The following is a 16,598-nucleotide window of genomic DNA, read 5'->3' on the forward strand; positions in this document are numbered from 1 at the left end:
AATTTTTAAGACAATCAAAAAAGAAGAAAACAAATGAAGAGGCTGCTGTACAGGGATATGTTGAATTTGGGTGTATATTACCTTTTTTATGGTGTTTTGGTTGATGATTATTATTCTTGCTTTAATTGATAGAATTTTGATATCCTGATTTAACTAAATAATATTTTTACTAAATGATATTTATTCTATACTTAGAATGCCGGAGGTGAACTTAGAAACTGAGACAGGTCCTTTATTTCAAGGACAGATGGATCAAAGCAGTGTAAACAAACTTTCGGATTGCATGTAATTTCTTTTTCTTATACCATTTTCCAAATTCTTTTTTTACTATAATCTTCCAATTCTGTATATATTTTTTTTAGAACAAAGAGCCCTTTAATGTTTTATTTAAGAAAAAAAAAGGCAGGAAAAAAACAAAAATCTGCAACGACGTAAGTTCTAAAAAAAAAAGAGCATTTCCGGGTGTATTTGGTTATTATTTGGGTGCATTATTTTCTTATTTAGGTGCATTTCAGGTTAAGTCGGGAGGAAGAATTGGTGAGTGACCCAGCTCAACAACAGATGGTCATTTTTCAATCGCCCTTAGAACCGCTTAATATGTAAGTTTTACAACTAAATTTCAATCTTCTAATCATCTATTTTAAAGGGCTTTCTTAACGTATTATTTTTTTCTTGTTTAGAGTTCTAATTCAACTATGACTGCCTTCATCCCAGACAACATCAGCAAGCCCTGTGCCACCATTTGAACCATCCCCCGAACAGAAAGGTGAGGAAAATTATTCGGGTCTATTTAGTTATTATTTGGGTTTATTATTTTTTTGTTTGGGTGTATATCATGAAAACTGAGCTGTAGTTGACTTTTTTTATAATTTGATTCATTTTCTCTAACCCTGCAGCATTCCACAACCCCAGAAAGTTGATGAAACCACACCGACGGTGCCACCAGCTCCATCTAAAACGTAAGTTCAGCACAATAGAACTTGGTTTTCGATATCATTCGTCTATTCTTATTCTTATAGTACGATATATGTCAACACGCAGTGATCCAGCCCCTGAAGCCATTGCTGTTGCATTATTGATGATGGCCCGGACAACATCCTATATACCTAGAGAATTTCCGTTGCCATCATTCATCCTTGGCTTGACTGATTCAAGCCAAGAAGAAATACAGACCCAAGAGGGGGAGGAAAAACCAGAACCTCAGGTGGAAAAAAGTCCGAAAACTAGAGTACTAATAGAAGAATTAGATGAGCCGGTGAAAAAAATTGCAAATAGTGGAGTAAAGACAGCACTGGATTTTGCATAGGGTAAAAGTCCCCTAATTAAAAAGCAGACTGCGGACCAGATTATTGACAAGTTTGAAACTCCTGCAAGGAGAAATTTAATGTCGGCCGAAATGAAAGAAAAATGCTACCTCTAGGCCACACGTATAAGGACATACGGGGACGGAAGTACTGATGAGTATGATCCACTTTACACACTCAATGCCCAACAACCATTAGTGTTGTCAAGAGTCCACTTTGCATCTCTAAAAGCTACTTCATATATCAAAGTTGACATAAGATTAGAATAAGATTAATGATTGTGTTATGACATATGACTACAATATTGATTGATGTAATTAATTTGGCTATTTTATTTTTCTAGATTGTCACTGCTATGTGCCTGATCCTGATCCAAAAAAATATTAAAAGATTCCAGGAAGAAATTTACTGTCTCCCGCCTAATATTGTGGTAAGGTGTAATGTATTAAAATTTGGGTGCATTTTGTTATATTTTGGGTGTATTAAAAGATTTCTTTTGGTGTTTTACAAATGTTGCAGAACATGACCATTGAGAATAATCCAGGTGTGGAGCTCTTACAGCAGAAATCTAAAAAGCCATTTAAGGTCGAAAATTACCCAATGTTTATACCGTTTTTGAACTTGACAAAATTAGCATCACATCCATATGTAAGTTTTCATTTCAAAAACTTCTTATCATTTGTTATGTGCGAATTAAACTAAAACACTATTCAATGTGGACATGCTTCAGATTTTTGCACTTGTTTGCTATTCAGAGCATTGGTGGATATGGATGGCTGATGTAAGAAAGAAAAAATTTTATATACTTGACCCCTATCATAAGGAGTGTCCCTCCAAACCCAGAGTGAAGCTAAATAAATTTATTGTAAGTTGATTATGTTTTTTCCATTTTAAAATTTGGGTGTATTTTAATTCAAAGTAAGGTGTATAGTGTGATCCTTTAGGTGTATTCATTTATTAGATTTATTCCTTCTTATATTTTGCTTTGTTTTTTGTTTTTAGGGGTATGTGATTTCGAGAATTAGGGTATATGCTGGGGGCACCTCTCAAGATAAAAGATCGTGAAATTGAACCTCCATACATTGATATTTCAAGCCAACAAATAGCGTACAAATCTTTTACTCTAAAAATTGTGTTTTCTCTTGCTGTCCTATTTTAATTTGCTAAATTATTTTTGGTTTTCAGCTATGATTGTGATATTTATGTAATGAAATGGCTTGAAATAATCCAACCTCAAAACGTTAAAAAGGGGAAGTATGAGTGGGACAATTGGACTCAGGTAATTATATTTAAAACTATATAACTGTCTATTACTTTTCTAAATTAACAGAGTTGATTAAAAGAATATTCTTTCAAACTGTAGGCGGAGGTGGACCATGAGATGAATCGTGACAGAGATACAGCAATTAGGGGAAGTGAAGCAATGAGATTGTCCAAGCCATCTACAGTTTTGTTGAGTCCATATAGTCAAGTAGATTCATATGATATTGACAGTGACAGTGATTAATTTCAGTTTTATCTAGTTTTGAAATAATTTGAACACTTGTAAATTTTGTGAATATTTAATGTAGTTGTATTATAAAATTTGTTTGCATAAATAAACTGTTTGTGGTGTATTCAAAAGCTGTAAATTACAGGTACAAAAAAATAAAGGAAAACAACACCAAACCAATTAATACGTCCAATTACTTTAATTATGCACCCAAATATAACCCGAATACACCCAAATTTATACTTTAAAACCTAAACCTTAAACCTTAAACCCTTAAACTCTAAACCCTTAAACCCTAAAACCATAAACCCTAAACCCCAAACCCCTAAACTCTAAACCCTAAAATCCTAAATCCTAAACCCTAAAACCCTAAAACCCTAAACCTTAAACCCTAAAATCCTAAACCCTTAAACCTTAAACCCTAAACCCTAAACCTTAATTATGCACCCAAATATATACCCTAAAACCCTAAACCCTAAAACTCTAAAACATAAACCCTTAAACCCTAAAACCATAAACTCCTAAACCCTAACCCCTAAATCCTAAATACCTAAACCCTAAACCCTAAATCATAAACCCTAAAACCCTAAAATCTAAACCCTAAACCCTAAATCCCTAAACCCCTAAAACCTATACCTTAAACCCTAAACACTAAACCCCTAAACCCTAACCCCAAACCTTAAAACCCTAAACCTTAAAACCCTAAACCCTAAACCCTAAACCCTAAAAACTAAACAAAACACTAATTTCTAACATAAACAGCAACATCTGAAAAATATAAAATTAAAATGTCAAACACAAGAATATTTAGAAATACACCCAAAAAGCTGAGCGTTACACCAATATCCTGTAACTATACACCCAAAAACCTATCCGCTACTGTTGGATCCCTGAACTAATAATTCATAACATGTCCATGATATTGGCTGGAATTTGCTTGGACCACTGATGCAGCATCAAAAAGGTTTAACTGGAAATAATAAACTCACATATTAGCAAAACTATTAACAAAATAATTAAACTTAATTACCACCTATTTAAAGAACATCACTTTTACCTCACTTAGAGCTTTCGTTTTCTTCTTCTTTGAGGCATTTATAATCTGTTTGTCCAACTTTGAACCTATCCTATTTTTTGGACGTCCTCTTGTTCGAACCCTTGGAGGGCTTTGAAGCTCGTTAACGGATTCTAGGTTGGCATCTTCGTGAGATAATAAACATGTCCTCTTCCTTTTGGCTTTCAATTCTTCCATATCAACCATGATGTTATCGTACGCACGGTGCAGCATGGCAGTCAGCTCCTCGGATTCTGATGCAAATTTGCATATATTTTGCGAATGAAATACCAATTCGTCAAACCTCTTGCTTCTTGGCTCCAACAGTGGCTCGTTGTGGCTGCTCTTGATGTGTGTGTGTCGCCTCTTTACCTTCTTGCTCCATCGTTCTAATATATATCTCGGTGACACTTGGATTACTCATTCAAAGCTTAACACACTTAGGTTGTAACGGCACAATATCCCTCTTGACTCGAATAATAAGCGCTGACATTTCACTTGAGCTGCTACTGAGTCATAAGTAACCACAAACTTGTTGAATATTGAGCTGGAAACTTGTTCTCCAACTTCATATACTGAATAGCCTAGAGCGGAGCTCGTTAATCTTATGATGCAATTCACCTTCCCTCTGAATTGTGCTTGGACTTCCCTAAACTTTTGGTGAGTGTACACATGTTGAAACTGAGCTTCTATGGAGGATTTTGTTGCACATGGTATGACCGTGTGAAAATCTACAATATCCGATTCTCTCTTATTTGCTCCCTGCTTCCGAGGCAATTATCGTATTGTTTGACAAATTGGATAAGTGAGCTGTTCCGGGTAATGAACCTGTTAAAAAATGATTGCACGCTCTCGCTCCTTTGTGTGCTTCTCATCCTGGCCCATAAGTGGTGATCCAGATAAATTAAAACCCATATATGACGGTCTTCATAAAGATCTGCAAAATACACCCAAATCAGACTATAATATACCCAAAAACATGCAATTTACACCTCTGCTACAGATTTTAAACGTCATTACCTGAAAGTCACTTGTTGTCCACAAGACCATACTTCAGCAGAAAATCATCCCAATTCCTATCAAATGATTCTTTGGTATGAGAGTTCCAAACAACATGGCTCATTTCTTGTTCGATTTCTATGTGTTCCTTGTAGCCGTTTAATTTGCTTGGAATCTTCTTCATGATGTGCCAAATACATCAACGGTGAATTGTTGTGGGCATACAAGCCTCGATAGTCCTTTGCATCAATGCATATTGATCGGTGAGAATCCCTTTCGGAGCATTTCCTCCCATGCAACAAAGCCAACATTGAAATAACCATTTGAATGATTCAATATCTTCGTTTTTCATCAAAGCGCGTCCAAGAAGTGTTGACTGATCGTGGTGATTCACCCCGATAAAAGAACCATAAACCAGATTATACCTGAAACAGGTTACGACAAAACAGAATTTGATCATATAAAAATACACACAAATAATGATCGTATACACCCAAAAACCTCCAATATACATCTCTACAGCAGATTCATATAACAACATTAATTCAGCATCATAAACCAGAACAGTATGTTACCTGTTTGTATTGTAGGTGGTGTCAAATGAAATAACATCTCCGAAATACTCACAGGCAGCTCTGCTCCTTGCATCCGCCCAAAAAGCAAGCTTAATGGACTGATCGTCCTTGAGTTCGAGCTCGAAAAAGAAATTCTGATTCTTCTCTTTCATTCTTAATAAGTATTTCCCGAATTCTTTTGCATCCTCTTGTTCCAAAACATTCCGCACTTCTCTAGTGATGTAATTTCTCACGTCTTTTTCGATAAAATTTAACTCGCGGTGACCGCCGGCTGCTACAACAAATGATTGGAAAGTTTTGCTAGGTCTGATATTGGCTTCCTCGTTATTTTCTATTGTATAACGCACGGACATGCTTAGTTCCCTGTGCTGTTTGAGCATCTGTGCTTGATCTGGACAACAAGGATGTGAATGATGCAACACAACCTTCAAAATGATCCAAACACTAACATCCTTCAATACGTATATATAAATTCTTGCAGGACAATTTAAACCAGCTGAGGGATCTGTCTTCTTGGTTAGAGATATTTTCGATTTCCATTTTCCCTCTCTGCTACATGTAATCAATTGATTCTTAATTTCGTTTCCTTCTTATTTGTGCACTGAACTCTTGTAGAAAAACCTGCAACCTTTGAATAATCCTTGTAGAATTTTGTAGCATCTTCAAGGGTGTTAAAAGTCATCCCAACCTTGGGGATAAACTGGTCATCAACACCACAGAAGGTCTGCAAAAATACACTCAAAATACACAATATTAAAATAAGCATAAACTATAGAATGCAAATACAACTATAAAACCATTATCAAAAATAAGAAAAACAAATTCATGAATCATAACTAAACAAAAACTAAAACAATTCAACTAAAATAATAAAACAATTCACCATCCGTTAGATGAAAAGTCATACACTGTAAATGCACCCAAACTTTCCTGAAATGCACCCAATTATTACTGATCTACACCCGAATGTTTGATATAAAATGGACAAAATTATTTTAATTCTAATGAGAACTAGTGCATTAGATTCAATTCAAACAAGGAAGAATAAACAGCAAATATCACAGGCAAGGTTCACGCATTATTCAGCTACACAATCAAAAACTACTAATTGGATTCAAATTCAGATTCAATTACTAACTAAAACTAAATCACACCTCAGGAACTTCATTGGATTCAGTTTCAAAATCCACTTCGCTCTGGTTTAGCTGACAATCTAAAGTTGAATCATCCATTATCTTCAAAAATGATTTCACAGCTTGATGTCAAAAAATAATGGATAAACGCACAATGAAAAATCTGAAGCACGTAAATGAAGAAGGAGGAAGCAGAGAGAAATGCACGTAAAAGACGAAGGAGAAGGCAGAGAGAAACGCACGAAAGAGATAGAAGAGAGAAGGTAAGAAATTCGAAAAAAGGAAACGAAATCCTTTCAAAAAAGGAAGTTATATATTCGCGCGTTGATTCTGTTAGAGGCGCGTGAAACATACGTGCATAATAGGCGCGTTTGAGCGTAACATCAATTAAAGGGCTTGTAAGACTTGTAGAGCAAAATCACTTGTATGTCAAGATTAATTGTTTTTCTTAATATGTATGTAGCCTCTATGATAGATCTACCTAATATATAATTAAACAGATCTTTCAAAACTTGAGTCTCTTATCTTAACTTTCATTTGATCATTCTTTTTCATGGCTTCATAGTAAAGTTTATGAACTTAATTTAAGTAATTTTTACAATTTTGTATATCTTTCTTATTTTCGTAGATAACAACCAAAATACTCTTTTTCTATTTGTTAAATATTTAGTTAGTTAATATACATCTTTTCTTCTTTAATATTCCCAAACTTTAAAGTTTAATCTTATGTGAACCTACTATTCTACCATTTTTCATATATTAAGGTCTCTTTAACTTTAAAATCTTAAATTCGTCAAAATCTCCCTTTGACTTCTCCCTGTCTCATGTATATCCAACACAAACATGAAAGATTCATATATTTATTATTAAATAATTCATGAAAGTACTTTTTTTCATCTTTTATTAGGGGTGGCAATATGTATCCTATCCGCAAGTATCTAACTCAATCTAATCCGGTTAGGTAGAGTTGCCAACACAATCTGCTGCGTGTCGGGTAGGGGTTAGGGTTGCCAACCCACACCCTATATATGTATATGTTATATATTTATATAAAAATATGTTTAAAGTAGATGTTGAATCAAAGACTTCTCACTAAATACAAAAAAAATCCTTAGTAATTAAGAGAAGATCATTAATTAATAATTTAATATATATTTTTATATATAAAGATTATTTCTATTTTAAATTATCATCAAATTATATAATAATGTTGCATCTTTTTGGTAACCAGCGAATAAGGTCAGATACCTGTAGATTAAGAATGAGTAAGATTATGATTGAAATATTCTCAACCCACAGATGAAATTAAGGTTGGATCCAAATCCTATCCTATTCTACCCATTGCCACTCCTATCTTTTGTTGATACGCTCCATTTGTAATTAAAATTTTATCATTTTTATTTTTAATATACTTAAATTGATCTAAATCTCTCATGTTTCCTTTTTGATCTTTTGTTATCTTGTAAATGCTTGCATTTTTTCTTTTTTTAGGGCATTTTACTTGATTAAAATGATTGAAAGAATTCTTTACTCAAATGCAACATTTGCCATTTGTTTACATGAATGTCCTGATTCATTATTATGTAAACCGTGGTAGGTAACCACGTTTTCCAATTTATACATAAATCGTGGGAGGTTGGCACGGTTTACAGGTAGGAATCAATGAGCATAAATCGTGGTAGGTTACCACGAATTATGCATGAAAATGGTGGGTTGAAACCGTGCTTGGTCACCACGGTTTATGAAAAAACTTTATGACCATAAAACCCTTTTAGCTACCACGGTTTATGCTTGGAGTAATATAAATACATAATCTGCGTTAAGTCATCACGGATCTCATATGTTGTAAACCAAAATTTTTGAATATGGGAGGTTGAGAGAGAATCTGGGGAAGACTGTGAGGTTTTGAACCATTTGGGTGGTGGAGCCATGGAAGACGAAGCTCGCATGTACCGATTAATGGCATTGCACACATGGCTGGAAACATCGACCAAGAGGTTAGTTATACTACCTTCTCCTTCTCCTTCTCCTTCTCCTTCTCCTTATTATTATTATTATTATTATTATTATTATTATTATTATTATTATTATTATTATTATTATTATTATTATTAATGTTATTATTATTATTATTGGGAGTTGTTAGTATTATTATTATTATTGTTATTGTTAGTGTTATTATTATTATTGGTATTGTTATTGTTGTTATTATTAGTATTATTCTTATTATTATTATTCATATTAATGTTATTATTATTGTTATTATTACTATTGTTATTGTCGTTATTATTATTGTTATTGTTTCATTATTGTTATTACTATTATTAGAGAAAATAGAAAACCAATGTGGGTGTATACTAATGTTTTTAAATTATATTTACTGTTATTAATATTGCTCGTATGCTGAGGATTTTCTTATCCTGATGTTGCAGCCTGCTAGGGTTATTAGCGGTGTCAGGAGACAACAAAATATGCCTTTATCCGACCAGATTATACCGTATCTGGAGACCGCGGGGTTGTATCACTTGGCTAGGCTGAACAATCAATGGTTCTGGGTTGATGAGCCTCTACTTAGCGCATTCGTTGAGAGGTGACATCCTGAGACCCACACCTTTCACATGCCGTTGGGGGAGTGCACTATCACTTTGCAAGATGTGGCATATCAGCTGGGTTTGCCCATCGATGGGGAGGCCGTTAGTGGGTGCCTGACTGACTTTGAGAATTTCATGGAGAACGGAAGACCCGCATGGGCGTGGTTTCGGGAGTTGTTTGGCGAGTTACCGCCATAGAATAAAGTCAAGTAGATGACGGTGTGCTACACATGGTTCCATGAGAGGTTTCGGGTTCTCCCAGCAGATGCGAGTGAAGAGACTGTGCGTATATACGTGCGTGCTTATATTCTGATGTTGTTGTCCTCTCAACTATTTGCGGACAAGAACGCAAACCGGGTTCACCTTCGCTGGTTGCCTTATTTGGCATCGATGGACGACTTGGGGAGATATAGCTGGGGCACGGCTGCACTGGCCTGGTTGTATAGATGTCTTTGCCGTGGGACAAACAGAAACGTTGTTAACTTGGCTGGGCCACTACAACTTCTTCAGTCTTGGATTTTCTGGAGGTTTCCCAGTCTCAGACCCAGTGGTTTTGATGTGTTCGGATTTCCGCTGGCATCCAGGTATAGTTTATTGTTTTCGGTCGATAACCTGTTCAATTTCATGTGTTGTCGTTCTTAATGAAATGCTCAGAATGAAACTTGTAGGTGGGCAACATATCTGCCGACAAACGATGCAGGGGATCAAAGAGTGGTGTCTTCACGCCTTTGTTTGGATAGATTGCGTGTTCGCGATGTGAGTCGTTTAGTTATTGCTCTTACAAGTAGTTGTTCATGTTTACTCTGATGGTCTTACCTAAGATTACCTTCTCCGATACAGTTTCCGTGGGAGCCTTATTCTGCTCCCGATGTTGCTGCTGTTGTTCATCCGGAGATACTTGTTGACGAGCACCGTAGGCTATGGACGGCGGTCACTAGCCTGATATATTTTGCTGCGATAGAGTGGCATCAGGTGGATAGAGTGGTACCGCAGGATTCTCGAACGGTACAGAAGCAACTGCCTCTGTTCGATCTAAATCAACCGCAAAGGAAGGGGATGCGATCTGAGGAACAGTTGGTCCGGCCACAGGCATCGAACTAGACGCACCGCCCACGGCAGTCGAGCTATGAACTGGAGCTGATGCCCCAGAACTATCGACACCAACCTCCAACTTCGCATACAGCTCGTGTATTCTAACCTCTGGAAAACTCCTAACACAATGAAACAGAACCCACATATCTTCATCGGCCGCTATCACAAACGTATCATACTTAACACCGGTCGACACCACTGCGATGGGAATCTTGTAGAATAGCTTCTTCATCCACTTGCTCCCAAATACCCCAAGCTTCTGCAAGATGCTATTCTTTACATCTGACAAAGTGTTTGATGAACTGATAAATACACTCAACGGTTCTCTGTTAGTGAACTTCACACCATATTTTTTGTTTCTTTGAATTTTTCCAGAGTAATACACTAAGACAAAAAAAACTCTCTTCCTCACTTGCCATTGTGATAATACTCCTCTTCAACAACTTGAATCTCACTCATATATATAGAATTCTTCTCTTCATAAACCGTGGCAGCTAACAGGAGTTTCTGCATTTAAATATCCCTTCATAAACCGTGGCAGGTTAGAGGGTTTTATGGTCAATTTTCTGCCTTCGTAAACTGTTGTTACCTACCGCGGTTTATGGTCATTGTTACTCAGTCAGAAACTGTGCTAGCCTACAACGGTTTATATGTAAATTGTAAACCGTGGTGACCTACGATGATTTACATAATAATAAATCAGGACATGGAGGTAAGGAAATTGCAATTGTTGCATTTCAGTAAACGTTTCTCTCTTTTATTTTATTCAAATAAATTACCTTTTTTTTATGTCAAAAAATTGATAATTCTCATTCTTGCTTTACTTATCTAAAAAATAATTTGTCAAAAGTATTTACTTGATATACAATTACCAAATAAAAAATATATATATTCTAAAATATACTTACAAAAAAAACTTTATATATTAGATTTTGTCTGATAATTTTTCTTTAGATGATAATGTTATTTTCCTTGGAAATCCTTTTATCGGAAACAAAATTTTTTAATACCAAAAATCGTGGTTTATTCAATTTTATCATTAAAAATGTGAGAATCTTTATATGGGCGATAGCATCGTCATCAGCGTGCTAAGATACGAGTTGAGTTGTTGAGTGATGATGAAGGAGAAAAAGGGCAATGCGCAAATTCCATTTCTCACTTTTCATAATTATCTGCCACGTTGGCGCGCGTGTCTTAACACAACATAGAACCACGCGTGGGTTTACTTTCAAAGTTGAACACCACCGCTCAAAAATTCGCACACCCTTCGATTAGTGAAAAGAAACAGAGAGAGAGAACGAAAAGAAGAAAATTACGAATTTTCCGGGAAAATATTTCTACAGAGAAGGAAAATTAATATTAATTAATTAATGAAAAAAAAAAGCATGGAAATGAGAAAATTCGCGAATTTGCTTCCTTTTTAGCCGAGAGAAAAAACCTGCGTTATTTGAGAAAACAAGCGACGACTTTTCCAGATTATTATTTTCTGCTTTTTCCGATTGGTTTCATTCATGAATTGCGCTAGGGTTTCGTGAACTTTTCCCTCTCTTCTAAACAATTTCGGTGAGGTGTGGTTTCTCTGAACGATTTTACCGTAGACTTTTGTTTTTTTACGTTTTATGATATTTGGCTGTTGACGAAGAATCATTTGCTGCTCTCTGAAGGTTTTTTCATAGAGAGAGTGAATCAAAGGAAAGGTGAAGAGAAGAAAAACACCATGGCTTCTTCTTCTTCTTCAGCTACTGTCGCAGTTGAGAAGGCGACCAGCGATCTTCTTATGGGCCCTGATTGGACCATGAACATCGAAATTTGTGACTCCATAAATTCTAATCATTGGTAATCTTCAAGGATAACAAAGAGGGGAAAAGGGGAGAAAGATAGCATGTCAATTTTGAGCCTTATATATATATATAATTTATCATTTTGTTTCTTGTTTCTTGTTTCTATATTTTTTTTTATTATCTTTAGGTGTTGACCTTGATCATCTGCCACATGCTAATGATTTATATCCTTTTTTGTGTTTCATGCTTGTGTTTGTGTTTTATGTTGAGATGAAATATTGAGTGTAAAAATTGCATATTTTTTTCATCCCCAAAAAGATAAATAAATTTGGTGTTTTGGGTGATTTTGTTCATGTTGATGTGAAAATTTGGTTAGTTGAATTATCTGGGACATGAAGCATATTGTTCTTTGATTTCTTCTTTCTTTTTCTCTTCCTTTTTATCCTTTTTTTTTCCAAAAACAAAAATATTATGATTACTTTTATTTTGTTTCCTTTTAGTTCTCAAAATGCAACAATAATTTGTAACCTTAGTTTCCTTTCTGGTTTGTGGATGAATTTCCAAGCTAATTTGTCAAATTGCTTCTTTCTCCCTAACCCGCCTTCCTGTATTTATCTCCTTCCACCATATTAGTCTTTGTGAAGAAAAAACATTTGTATTGTTTGCTGAATCATTGATGAGTAGCACATGCTTAATTTCTCAGGCAGCCTAAAGATGTGGTTAAAGCTGTGAAAAAGAGAATACAACATAAGAGCACTAAAGTTCAATTACTAGCTCTCACGGTACCAAAAGTTCAACTTGATTGTTTCTGTATTCTGTTGTACCTGATGTCAAATTTATTTGTTTTGGAGCTTGATTTATGGTTTCTGATTTTCTTTCTTCTAGCTTTTGGAGACAATGGTGAAGAATTGTGGTGATCAGGTCCACTTTCAAATTGCTGAGAGGAACATATTGGATGAGATGATCAAAATTGTAAGGAAGAAGGTAAGGTGGTGTCAGATAGAAACTTGAGAATCATTCTTATTTAAGTTGCATATGTGATTTCACTTGTGCATTATTGACCCTTGGTGAGTGTGTATTTATTGCTATGAACTAGTGGTCTATTAGTAAAATTGATCCATCAATATGATGTAGTTTGATTCAGTTGCCAAATAATTTGACATCAACTTAATTCACTTCTCTTTCTTGTCTTATTGGCTCAAATATTAATATTTCTGGTCGTATTTCATAGCAAAGTAAAAGCTCCTATTGTTCAGGTTTTGCTCTTTGGATTAATTGATCGACCAAAACATAGATGATGTACACCTATCGAAACAATCTTAGTATTGATGCTATTTGGATGTAGGATGATATATCCAATCATTCAACATCTTGGAGGCAACTTGAATTAATGCTGTTTAACTGTGGTTAATCTTGTCTAATTTGAAATTCATTTGATGATAATTTAGGCACATATGCAAGTGAGGGATAAAATTTTAATATTGCTGGACTCATGGCAAGAGGCATTTGGCGGGCCTGGTGGAAAATATCCTCAGTACTATTGGGCATATGAGGAATTGAAGGTAAGTATATCAACAGAGTTTCTTGAAAAGTCTTATCATGCCTCGTTATAGTTGTACATGCAGAGCTGAATGCTAGACTGAAAATTGATATTAACTTGACATTTTGGGGTATTTCCTCTCTTCTATTTCATGGTTGGGTTATATAACTTTTACAAAGCTTAGCATGAATTGTTCCCTTGCTAAACCTATTATTATTCCCTTTGATGCAATCAATTTACATTTCAAATGTAGATGGCATTGATATATGTAAGGCCAACTGCCAAAGGTACATTTAATTAATAATTGAATGACCTTTATATCATATCCATCACACTCTGTTGGACTTTATAAATGGCAGCGAACGGGAGTAGTGTTTCCAAAGCGTTCTTTAGATGCGTCTCCAATATTTACTCCACCTCCTACCCATCAAGCTTCAGGAAGTATGCATGCTGGATATGGGATGCCAAGCGGTTCTTCAAAAACACTTGATGAAACAATGGCAACAGAGATAGAAAGTTTGAGGTGAAATTTCAATTTTTTCATTATGTTGCCAACCGCTGGTGCTGACCTCTGTCACCAGACCTGTGTAAAACTAAAATATCTCTCCTTTTTTCTTGTCTTCTTTTATTTTTTTATAATTCATAGTTTGTCAAGCTTGGAATCCATGCGCCATGTTATGGACCTGTTGAGTGACATGCTTCAAGCTGTGAATCCTAGTGACCGTACGGTACGTTAGATGATATCTTGGTCTTGCTGAATTATCTCAGGCCACAGTAAGCTAAATTTATTTTGTTTTATGCTTAGCAGGCTGTAAAAGACGAAGTAATTGTTGATCTTGTTGATCGCTGTCGCACCAACCAGAAAAAATTGATGCAGATGCTAACAACAACGGGGTTAGTTCCTATAGACTGGTTATAACATGTCACACAGACCCCAACACCTGTGGACTGCTTTATGAACTCTGCGTGTCCACAAGATGCGTGGAATAATCCTAGTTTTCTTTCAGGGATGAGGAGCTTCTTGGACGAGGCCTTGAACTAAATGATAGTATTCAGAGTTTGCTTGCAAAACATGATGCAATTGCTACAGGGAATCCCCTTCCAATTCAACGTGCAGGTTCCAGCACTCCACCAGGTGAAGTTCTGCCAGATGAAGCTAACTCAAATTTCAATCAAACTGATGTGCGGAGCCCCAGCCATGAGACTGACATGAAGAGCCCCAGCCGCAGCCCCGTAGAGTCTATTTCAACGCCTAAAGCTAGCCCACCAGCCCCTCTCTATTCTCAAACTTCGGGATTGAGTGATGAAGAGGAAGAAGACGAATTTGCACAGCTAGCTCGAAGGTCAGCTAGGACTAATAATTTGGATTTATATTTTAATTGGCATGGGTTTTGGAAAGTCAATTTTCTTCCCTGTTGCGATTGTGATGTGAAAATAGGAAGCATGAGTGTTATATAATCTTGGACATGCATTTTGGTCTGTGGTGCCCTGGAACAATTCAGGATCAATGAATTGGTTCCATTTTTTAAACCAATTATTGATTCAGCATGAAATTTTTACCACTTATGCAGACATTCTAAGACACAGTCGGCGGCGTCAATGAGCGTGACGTCACATGTGGCAGATTCCTCAACTACTGTCCCATCCAATGCATTAGCTCTTCCCGATCCACCTGCACCAGTTAGTACTGGAAAGGATCAGGACATTATTGACTTGCTGAGCCTCACTTTGTCCCTCACACCATCAACTCCACAGGAAAATTATACGTCATCAGCGACCTCTGTCGAAGGAATGCATCAAGCAGCTAATCCATCCACAACAGAGGGGTATTCTAATGCTCCCCAAACATATCCTGGGAATAAGCAATACAACAGTTATGTCGCTCCATGGGCTAGGCCTCAATCGCCGTCGGAACCTCAAGTCCAGTCACAGCAACAGATGTATCAACCCCAGTCTCAGTCCCGCTCCCAGCCTGCCACCCCACCCTCGTATGAATCCGAACAATCACTGCATAATCAACCACCTCAGTTTCAGCAATCACAACCATTCCAACAACAAAATCAGCCACCTTTGCAGACACCACCCTCGTATGAATCCGAACAATCACTTAATAATCGACAAACTGAGTTCCAGCAATCACAACCATTCCAACAACAAACTCAGCCACCGTTGCAGTCCCAGCATCCTCAATATAGCGCTTCACCACAGTATCAACCCTCACACGCACATTTGCAACCCCAACCCCAACATTTCCAGGCCCAACCCCAACCCCAACATTTCCAGGGTCAGCTCCGATCCCCACCCCAACCACAGTTACAATCTCCACCACAGCACTTTCAAGCTACACCACAGCAGCAACGATTTCAAAATCAGCACATTCAGTACCCGGGAAGTTACCCTCCACCACCATGGGCCTCAACACCGGGTTATCCCAACTATCAAAACCATTTATCTCCTACCAATTCGTTCTCCAATCCTCAAGCCAACACAACAGGGCCTTTTACATTTCCTTCCAATGGTGCTGGATCTGCTGTGGGGGCAAATTTTGGCCAAAGGAGCCCAGGCAGTACAGGCAGCGGACAACGGCCCTTTATTCCATCTTACAGATTATTTGAAGATTTGAATGTTTTTGGAAACACAGATGGAAGGGTGAAGATGACTGGTAGTGGAACGTCATCCGGCATGTCAGGTACAATGGGACCTGGCATGGTTGGAGGGCGCAAGTGAAGTTCTATTATTGTAAAAAGCATGCAATGTTGATATGGTTTATACCTTTTTTTTCTATTTATTTTAAGGTTATGTAAGTTATTTAGATCGATTCAGCTGCAGTTTCCTACTTATGAGTAGATCATAAAGTCATTAGTTTTGAGTGTTCCCTCAGACGATAGACTCCGGAGCATTCTTTGATAAAAGATTTCTTTCTGGTAGTGGTTTCATTTTTAAGATTTATTGATCTTTGACCACTATAATTGGCACGGAAATTTTTAACATTTGTGCATATTGAGAGTATTCACCTTAATTTCAATCTCAAGAGTGT

General features: G+C 36.5%; 1 protein-coding gene across 2 annotated transcripts; it reads left to right on the top strand.

Moving 5' to 3' along the window:
• Positions 1-11,330: 11,330 nt before the first annotated feature.
• LOC107639628 (TOM1-like protein 6) lies at positions 11,331-16,488 on the top strand. Of its 2 annotated transcripts, none has more exons than XM_016343184.3 (10): positions 11,331-11,808; positions 11,905-12,076; positions 12,725-12,803; positions 12,907-13,005; positions 13,470-13,583; positions 13,921-14,084; positions 14,208-14,289; positions 14,370-14,455; positions 14,569-14,904; positions 15,133-16,488. In XM_016343184.3, the coding sequence occupies exons 2-10, from the start codon at positions 11,958-11,960 to the stop codon at positions 16,286-16,288; spliced, it is 2,235 nt and encodes a 744-aa protein (XP_016198670.2). In that variant the 5' UTR covers positions 11,331-11,808; positions 11,905-11,957; the 3' UTR covers positions 16,289-16,488. The 2 variants fall into 2 exon arrangements, with proteins under 2 accessions (XP_016198670.2, XP_088340083.1); XM_088483957.1 differs by having other exon boundaries at positions 11,529-11,803.
• The last annotated feature ends 110 nt before the right edge of the window (positions 16,489-16,598 follow it).

The sequence above is a fragment of the Arachis ipaensis genome, chromosome B4, assembly GCF_059453495.1.
Source record: "Arachis ipaensis isolate K30076 ecotype BB chromosome B4, ASM5945349v1, whole genome shotgun sequence".
Taxonomy (NCBI): domain Eukaryota; kingdom Viridiplantae; phylum Streptophyta; class Magnoliopsida; order Fabales; family Fabaceae; genus Arachis; species Arachis ipaensis.

Bases quoted from the DNA above. Each gene is read 5' to 3' on its own strand.
- LOC107639628 (XM_016343184.3), top strand. From the start codon at position 11,958: ATGGCTTCTTCTTCTTCTTCAGCTACTGTCGCAGTTGAGAAGGCGACC. The intron at 12,804-12,906 runs GTACCAAAAGTT...TCTTTCTTCTAG, and splicing joins TTCAATTACTAGCTCTCACG to CTTTTGGAGACAATGGTGAA. The intron at 14,290-14,369 runs GTACGTTAGATG...TATGCTTAGCAG, and splicing joins TGAATCCTAGTGACCGTACG to GCTGTAAAAGACGAAGTAAT.